Below are 9504 nucleotides of genomic sequence, written 5' to 3' on the forward strand. Positions count from 1 at the left end.
CCTGGCTGGCTGAGAGTCCCGTCTGACTGCGGAGTTGGGGGGCAGGACCCCCTGTCTTCCCCAGGACCCCGCCTCGGCGGACTCGCTGGGGGAAGCGCATGGAGGGGCAGAGGATGCTGAATGCTCCGAGGTCAGACCCAGGAAGGGGGAAGCCGGGGGAGCTGTGTGTCCTGCAGACAGGCTGCTCACAGAAAGGAGACTCCCCAGAGTCCTCTGGGGTCGAGAAGCTTACCCTATAGCCAGCCTGGATGGCACAGGTAAGGGCTGGGTTACGTCTTGCTCCACCGCGGGGGCCCCCAGGACAACCCACGCTGCGTCCCGAGACCTGGGCAGCTCAGGCTCTTCTGGGACCCTCCCTCTCCCCAAAAGAGGCTCTGGGTCCTGCCGGGCGGTAGCAGGCGACTTCTCCGTGTGGGCCATGGCTGAGGCCTGGCCTGAGGTGAGTAAGTAACCCATGGAGCGGGGCCGGGGAGGGACACACTCATTTTTGGAAGATAGAATTAGGGAAGGAAAGCAGAAATCAGGGGGGAGGGATAGCTCAGTGGTTTGAGCATTGGCCTGTTAAACCCAGGGTTGTGAGTTCAGTCCTTGAGGGGGCCATTTAGGGATCTGGGGTAAAAATTGGGGATTGGTCCTGCTTTGAGCAGGGGGTTGGACTAGATTCCTCCTGAGGTCCCTTCCAACCCTGAGATTCTATGATTCTATGAATCAGTTATTCGGCTGAAAACAGAGCGTGTCAAACGAGATCAGTCCATGGGGCAGCAGGCTAAGAAGGCAGACGGTCTGAACCAGCTGAGATAGGAGGGAGAACACCCCGAGAACCAGTGTGACGTTCCCCAGGTACCATCTGGACCGACGGACAGGCCGTGTCCCCATTGTTCTCTCCTCTGGGGTGCCTCTCACGTGGCTTCGCCATGCGCGTCGCCATCCCCGGTCTCCCCCGCCCCTCCGGTGTGTAACTCACCCCCGGCGGTACTGTGCGGGCCCTGGGGCCGGCCACTCCCGAGTTACCCCACAGAGCCACCCCGGACCCGCTCCCGCGCTCTCCTTCCCGCAGCTGTCAAATCCTTTGGGAGTCTCCCACCTGCCCCTTTCCTCCCGGCCCCCCGTTAGTATCTAGGCCTGTGTGTTAGCCCGCGAGAGACTTTTGGGTCTGATCTTTAACACTCTTATATCCTTCCTAACGCATGTGACCAAAGCCCAAAGAGGCGGGGTGGGACGTCTGCCCGCAGCCAGGTGGGGTGGAAAGAGAGAAGAGGTGAAGCTGACGAGTTGCTGGGCACAGTGCAGGTGTGAGTACTCGGATGAGTAAACGAGACCGCCGGTCAGGGAAATAACCCACTTCCTCCCCACCCCCTCACGTACCCATTCGCTGCACCAGCCATGACTTGGACTCCAACTACGGTCCCTGGGTGGCGCACCCGAGATCACCTATCCACTGACACCTTAAAGACTCCCACACCCCGGTCTGGGTCTACGCTGGTTGTGGGCTAGGTCTGTATCTGGGAACCTGGGAACCGATACTCTGGAATCTCTCCTCACTCCAGCCTGACCCCCGCCGTACAGCACCTGCCTTCTTAACTTGGGTAAACTTCATGGTGAACATTTGCTTTAATAAAAGGTTTGGAGCGTACACTGGGAGGCTGCCTGGCTCCTCTCTGAAGCCAAGGTCAAGCAACCAGTCAGGAAGGGCGAGGGGCATCGGAGCAGGGAAGGGGGATGCGGGGTAAATGCTCCATGGTGTCGGAGTAGGGGAGGGGGACACAGGGTAAATGCTCTGCGGTGTTGGAGCCGGGAAGAGGGACGCGGGGTAACCGCTCGGCAGTGTGAGAGCCGGGAAGGGGCTGTCACGGAGTGTGGGGGAGTCCAGGCCCTGCACCCCTCTTCCTGGGATTCCCTGAGACTCTCAGCCAGCCAGTAAAACGGAAGGTTTATTGGACGACAGGAACACAGTCCCAAACCAGAGCTTGTGGGTACAACCAGGACCCCTCAATCACGTCCTTCTGGGGGAGCAGGGAGCTCAGACCCCAGCCCTGGGGTTCCCTGTGTTCCTCCACCCAGCCCCAAACTGAAACTAAACCCCCCCCAGCAGGCCCCCTCCTGCAGCCTCTGTTCACATTCCCGGGCAGAGGTGTCTCCTCCCGCTCCCGGCTCAGGTGACAGGTTCTCAGGTCTCCCATCCCCAGGGCACATTCCCAGGTCAACACTTCCCCCTCCCTGCTGCGTCACATCGTCACATCTCTCCCCCCTTCGAGACTGAACTGAGCGGGGTCACGCTGACCAGTGACCTGCGGAAGTTCGGGGCCCCCTCTCCGGGACAGCGCGTCCGCTATCAGGTTGGCCCTTCCCTTCACGTGGACCACGTCCATGTCGTAATCCTGCAGGAGCAGGCTCCATCTCAGGAGCTTGGCGTTGGCTCCTTTCATCGGGTGCAGCCAGGTCAGGGGAGAGTGGTCGGTGTAGACGGTGAAGTGTCCCCCCGAAGAGATAGGGCTCTAGTTTCTTGAGGGCCCACACCATGGCCAGGCACTCCTTCTCGACGGCCGCGTAGTGTTGCTCCCGGGGTAGCAACTTCTTGCTCAGGTACACGATGGGGTGTCTCTCCCCCTTTTCATCCTCCTGCATTAACACCGCCCCCAGTCCCGTGTCGGAGGCGTCGGTGAACACCACAAAGGGCTTGTCAAAGTCTGGGTTTGCCAGAACTGGGCCACTGACCAGAGCCTCCTTCAGCGCCCGGAAAGCCTCCTGGCACTGCTCGGTCCAGACCACCTTGTCTGGCTTCCCCTTCTTGCATAGCTCAGTGATGGGGGTGGCTATGGCGCTAAAGTGGGGCACAAATCTTCGGTAGTATCCTGCCAACCCAATAAAGGCTTGGACCTGCTTTTTGGTGTGGGGAGCGGGGCAGTCTCTGATCACCTCCACCTTGGCTGGTTCCGGCTTTAGGCGGCCGCTCCCCAACCGATGGCCCAGGTAAGATACTTCCGCCATCCCCACCTTGCACTTCTCCGCTTTTACAGTCAGCCCAGCCCCCTGGAGTCGGTCCAGCACTTGTCTAACCTGGGACACGTGGTCCTCCCAGGTCTGGCTAAAGACACAGATGTCATCAATATACGCCACGGCAAAACTCTCCATGCCCCTTTGGAGCTGGTCCACTAGGCGCTGGAAGGTGGCCGGCGCTCCCTTGAGGCCGAAAGGCAGGGTCAGGAACTCATAGAGCCCCAGAGGGGTGATAAAGACGGATTTCAGCCGGGCATCTGCATCCAGCGGCACTTGCCAGTAGCCCTTTGTAAGGTCCATGGTGGTAAGGTACCGAGCTCCTCCCAGCTTGTCTAGGAGCTCGTCCGGCCTGGGCATGGGGTAGGCATCAGATACAGTGATGGCATTGAGCTTCCGATAGTCCACACAGAACCGGACCGACCCGTCCTTTTTGGGGACCAGCACCACCGGCGAGGCCCAAGGGCTGGCCAATGGCTGGATCACCCCCAAAGCCAGCATGTCCCGGACCTCTCTTTCCAGGTCCTGAGCAGTTTTCCCTGTGACTCGGAAGGGGGAGCATCTTATCGGCGGGTGTGACCCTGTGTGCACCCAGTGGACAGTCAGATTAGTGCGTCCAGGCTGGTTGGAAAACAGCTGTCGGTACGGATGCAGCACCCCCCTGACCTCAGCTTGCTGGGCAGGGGTTAGCTGATCCGAGAGGGGAATTGTTTCCAGTGGGGAACCAGCTCTGGTCCCAGGGAATAGATCTACTAAAGGGTCATCTCCCTGCTCTTCCCACTGTCCACACACGGCCAACACCACATTCCCCCTGGCATAATATGGCTTCATCATATTCACATGGTACACCCGGCGGTGGTGCGCCCGGTTCGACAGCTCCACCACATAGTTTACCTCATTGAGCTGCTTGACGACCTTGAAAGGGCCCTCCCAGGCGGCCTGTAGTTTGTTCTTTCTCACTGGGATGAGAACCATCACCGGATCCCCGGTGGCGTAGGCATGGGCCCGCGCCGTGCGGTCATACCAGACCTTCTGCTTCTTCTGGGCTCTGGCCAGATTCTCCCTGGCCAGGCCCATGAGTTCAGCCAGTCTCTCTCGGAAGATCAGGACATACTCCACCACTGACTCTCCATCGGGAGTGGCCTTCCCCTCTGTGACGAAGTGGGCCTGTTCTTAATGTTTCCTCCGAATATTGTGGGGGTGCCTCAGTTTCCTCTATGCAGTTCTTAAGTCTCTAGGGGGTGGGGTAAGGGTGTATGATCATTGCAGAGCCCTAGAGGGCAGGTGTGTGCAGGGGTCTGGACACAGAGAATGGCCGACACCCTGTTTCCTGGCCACTGATGGCCTGGGCCCTTCCCCCCCTGCAAGGTGAGAGCTGAAGGGTTGGAGAACAAAGGAATCAGGTGACCTCCTGGCCCAGGAAAGGAACAAAGCCCAGAGGAGGAGGGGGAGTCAGTTTGGGGCTGGCTGGGACATGGAGTGAAGTGCAGACGTGGTTGTCTGGCTCACTGCCCCCAAAATGGACCCGGCTGAGGGGTCCCGTTCTCTGCACCTGCAAGCTCTGTGTTAGACCATGTTCCTGTCGTCTAATAAACCTTCTGTTTTACTGGCTGGCTGAGAGTCACGTCTGACTGCGGAGTTGGGGGGCAGGACCCCCTGGCTTCCCCAGGAGCCCCGCCTGAGCGGACTCGCTGGGGGAAGCGCACGGAGGGGCAGAGGAGGCTGAATGCTCCGAGGTCAGAGCCAGGAAGGTGGAGCCGGGTGAGCTGTGTGTCCTGCAGACAGGCTGCTCCCAGAGAGGCGACTTCCCCAGAGTCCTGCCTGGCTTCATGGGGAGCAGGTCAGAGCATCGCCCAGGGACTCCGTGACAACCTCCCACTCGTCTCTCATCAGGTCCGGGGGCCCCTCACCCTCCTGCCATATAACAGTTTGAAGGCGAAAATCCGGTCGACTCCTGGGGCACCTCCCTGTACGCGAACAGCAGGTGAGGTAAGTACTTGTCCCAGTCCTGCGGGTGCTGGTTCGTAAAGGTTTTCAGCATCATCTTTAGCGTCCCATTGAACCTCTCCACCAGCCCATTGGACTGGGGGTGATACGCTGAGGCCCAGTCGTGCCGGACCCCACATTTCTCCCACAAGCACCGGAGCAGGGCCGACATGAAGTTGGAGCCTTGGTCTGTCAAGACTTCCTTGGGGAACCCCACTCGGCTGAAAATGGTCAGGAGCGCATCGGCCACGGTGTCGGCTTCAATGGAAGCTCAGGGCACTGCCTCGGGGTAGCGGGTGGCAAAATCTACCACCCCCAGAATGTATTTCTTCCCCGACCGGGTCGTCCTGCTGAGAGGCCCCACGATGTCCATGGCCACCTTCTGGAAAGGCTCCTCTATGATGGGCAAAGGTCTCAAAGCCGCTTTCCCCTTGTCCCGGGCCTTCCCCACCCTCTGACAAGGGTCACAGGATCGGCAATGCTGCCGGACCGTGGTAAAGACCCCGGGCCAGTAAAAGTTCTGTAGCAACCTCTGCCGGGTGCGCCGGATTCCCTGGTGCCCTGCGAGGGGGATGTCATGGGCCAGGGACAGGAGCCTGCGGCGATACTTCTGGGGGACCCCCAGCTGCCTCCTGATCCCACAGGACTCTACTTCCCTTGTGGGAGCCCATTCTCGGTACAGGAACCCCTTCTCCCACAGGAACCTCTCCTGGCAGCCTCTCCTCATGGTCCGTCCCACCCTGAGGTCGGCCAGGTCCCTGAGCTTCCGCAAGGAGGGATCTTTCCTCAACTCGGCCTGGAACTCAGCGGCTGGGGCAGGGACGGGGCCCGGTTCCCTCTCACTGGCTGGGTCTGAGGCCTCCGCCTCTCTGAGCCGTGCCCCTCGGCCCTCCCTCCCCACCAGGGTAGGGTCCTGCGCCTCCGGTGTGGTACCCTCCCCGAGGTCAGGGCGCAGGGCCCCTCGCCGGCTCTGGCTACGCGTCACAACCAGGGCGGCCTGGGGCTTGCTTGGCCAGTCCTCTAGGTCTCCCCCCATCAAAACCTCAGTGGGCAAATGGTGGTGTACCCCCACATCCTTGGGGCCCTCCTTGGCCCCCCATTTCAGGTGTACCCTTGCCACGGGCACCTTAAATGGGGTCCCGCCCACCCCTGTCAGGGTCAGGTAGGTGTTGGGCACCACCCGATCTGGGGCCACCACCTCGGGCCGGGCCAGCGTCACCTCCGCGCCCGTATCCCAGTATCCATTGACCTTCCTCCCATCCACCTCCAGGGGAACAAGGCACTCTCTCCGGAGGGACAGCCCCGCGCCCACCCTGTAAACCGAGCACCCTGAGTCCAGAGCCTCCAGCCCTCTGGCGGAGTTGGCCTGGGGTACTCTTCCCTCCTGAGCAGGTGGTAAACTGGCAGCCCCCTTGCCTGGGCCATCTGCCCCTCGTCCAGCTGGGTCCCTACCCAGTTAACCCTGGGTAGGTTGGGTCTGCTCAATTTGTCCCTGAGCCCGGGGCACTGGGACCGTATGTGGCCTCTCTGGTCAAGTGATAGCAGCTCAGGTCACGTTGGTCCCCTCGAGCGGGTCGGAGGGGCCCGACGCCAGGCGTTCCCCTTGGGAGGGGGTTCCCCCTATTTCCCCGCTGGGAGGTCCCCTGGTGACTCTCTCTCTGCATCGGGGGGGGCCTGTTCTTTTGGGACTCCTCCCGGCTACCCCCTGACCGACTAGTCGTTCACAAACTCGTCGGCCAGCTGCCCTGCGTGCTGGGGGTTCTCGAGCTTTTTGTCCACCAGCCACAGCCTCAGGTCGGACGGGCACTGTTCATACAGTTGCTCCAGTACGATTAGGTCCAGCAGGTCCTCTTTAGCTCGGGCCCCAGCTGTCCACTTGCGGGCACGTCCCTGCATCCGGTTGGCCTGGTGTAGGTAGGTGACCTCAGGCGTTTTACGCTGACTCCGGAACCTTCTCCGGTACATCTCGGGGGTCAGCCCAAACTCACGGAGCAGGGCCTGCTTGAACAGTTCATAGTCCCCTGCCTCCGCCCCTGTCATTCGGCTGTACACCTCCACGGCTTTGGGGTCCAGTAAGGGGGTGAGGAACTGGAGCCTGTCCACAGGGTCAACCCTGTGCATCTCGCAGGCATTCTCAAAGGCCGTCAGGAAGCTATCCATGTCCTCCCCCTCCTTCCGCTGGGCCAGGAAGCACTTATCAAAGCTCCTTGCAGTCTTGGGTCCCCCCGCACTCACCGCAGCCGGCGCCCCACTGCTCCTCAGCCTGGCCAGCTCCAGTTCATGCTGTCTTTGTTTCTCCTTCTCCTGACGCTCCCTCTCCTTCTTCTCCTGCTCATGTTGACGTTGTTTCTCCTCATGTTGACGTTGTTTTTCATGATCCTCCAGCTCCCTCATTTTCATCTCCCTCTCCCATTCCAGCCGCCTCCGCTCCAGGGATGGGGAGCTCCGCCGGGAGGATCCCCTGCTGGGTGCCGGGGTCAGGGTGCCCTCGGTATTCGCTGGGCTTCCCCCAACCCCTCCCCCAGGCATAGGTAGGAAGGGTCTCGGGATGTCCTCAGCAGCAGTCTGACCCCTCCCAGCCCGGTCAGGCCCCAGGGCCCACGCTTTATCCCCCGGGCAGCTTCCCTCAGGGACAGGGATCGGGTCATCCAAGCGATCCCTCTCCTCCAGCTGGGCAATCAGCTGTTCCTTGGTGGACCTCCCGATGCGCAGCCCCCTCTGCCTGCACAGCTCCACCAGGTCGCTCTTAAGGCGTTTAGCGTACATCTCCCTGCTGGCCCCTCGCAGGCCGGGCAGCTTCCCACGGTTTCCAGGAAAAGCCCCTCGTGTGCTGGTCCTTCTTGAGGTCACCCCCTGTTTGCCAGGGTCGAGCTGCAGACTCCTCCGCCCCTGGGACCGCTCGCTGCAATCCCCCGGGGGACCCTGTTACTGCAAAAGTCCTTCTCTCTGGTCACACACTCCCAGGGGTTAACCGCCCCCCGAAACCGTCTCTCTCTGAATCTTCAGCACGCCTGGTCCCCGTCACTCCCCCTTCGTTTTACTGTTCCCCAGTCACTTACTGCAGGAAGCGCCGTTCACGGGGTGCAGTAGATCCCACCGCTGCCACCAGTTGTCACGGAGTGTGGGGGAGTCCAGGCCCTGCCCCCCTCTTCCTGGGATTCACTGAGACTCTCAGCCAGCCAGTAAAACAGAAGGTTTATTGGACAACAGGAACACAGTCCAAAACAGAGCTTGTGGGTATAACCAGGACCCCTCAGTCAAGTCCTTCTGGGGGAGCAGGGAGCTTAGACCCCAGCCCTGGGGTTCCCTGTGTTCCTCCACCCAGCCCCAAACTGAAACTAACCCCCCCAGCAGGCTCCCTTCTCAGCCTGTCTTCACATTGCTGGCAGAGGTGTCTCCTCCCCCCCTCTCCCCCTCCTGGCTCAGGGGACAGGCTCTCAGGTCTCCCCTCCCCAGGGCACATTCCCAGGTCAACACTCCCCCCTCCCTGCTGCGTCCCATCCCCACAGGGGCACACGGGGTAACTGCTCTGCGGCGTCAGAGCCGGGAAGGGGGGCGCTGGGGAACAGACTCTGCTGGCGTGGAGACCTCTGGGTGTGTTTGCTTGGAACTAACCCCACTAAACAGCACCTTGGCTGCACGCCGGACGTCTGCTCTTGTGCTCTGTCTGCGTGAGAAGAACCAGGGCAGGGGGTGAAGGGAAAGCCCCCGAACACCCCATCCCCCGAGCCACATCCTGGGCGGTCATGGGGACCCCCCCCCAGGCTAGCAGCCACACGGCGTCCCTGCGGAGGTGCCCATGCCCCTCGTGTCCCGGATGCAGCTCCCCGGGCCCACTCCCGCCAAGCGACCCCCATATCACAGCGGGAACAGCCCACCCAGGCTGCGGTGGGTTCGCTGGGTGGGGGCCAGCGGGGGCCGTTCTCGAACTGCCCTGCCCGAGCTCCCCCTGGCATTAATTTGGGGCGTCCTGTGGCCGGAGCGGATGCTCCGCGGGGTCCCCTTCTAGCCCTAGACCCTGTGACTCTCCAGGGTTGGACAGTTGCCTTTTGCTGTTACAATTCCCCTCTCAGCCAGTGACAGAGCGACAAACCACTTTATTAAATACATAAAAATATAAAACTCTGCAGAAATGGGATCAGTTCCTCCCAAGTGCTATAAAATGTACAGGCAAGTGTCCCAGGGACCGAGCAGAGCTCGGGGGAGCCCAGGGCGGGGCTGGCAGGGGGCTGCGGGTCGGGAGTGAGGGGCACCGGCAGAGGTGGGGGGCAGGGCGGGGCTGGCAGGGGGCTGCGGGTCGGAGTGAGGGGCACCGGCAGAGGTGGGGGGCAGGGCAGGGCTGGCAGGGGGCTGCGGGTCGGGAGTGAGGGGCACCGGCAGAGGTGGGGGGCAGGGCTGGGCTGGCAGGGGCTGCGGGTCGGGAGTGAGGGGCTCCGGCAGAGGTGGGGGCAGGGCTGGGCTGGCAGGGGGCTGCGGGTCGGGAGTGAGGGGCTCCGGCAGAGGTGGGACTCTGAGATAGCGCGT

At 61.6% G+C, this 9504-nt stretch overlaps 1 protein-coding gene across 1 annotated transcript in view; it reads right to left on the reverse strand.

Annotated features, from left to right (window-relative positions):
• Positions 1-712: 712 nt before the first annotated feature.
• The window catches only part of C6H16orf54 (chromosome 6 C16orf54 homolog), a 14788-nt gene continuing 5996 nt past the window's right edge, over positions 713-9504 (reverse strand). Inside the window, exon 4 of the mRNA XM_078853027.1 lies at positions 713-720. Coding sequence (XP_078709153.1) covers positions 713-720 — 8 coding nt within the window. The remainder of the gene's footprint in view (positions 721-9504) is intronic.

The sequence above is a fragment of the Lepidochelys kempii genome, chromosome 6 (assembly GCF_965140285.1).
Source record: "Lepidochelys kempii isolate rLepKem1 chromosome 6, rLepKem1.hap1, whole genome shotgun sequence".
Lineage (NCBI taxonomy): Eukaryota > Metazoa > Chordata > Testudines > Cheloniidae > Lepidochelys > Lepidochelys kempii.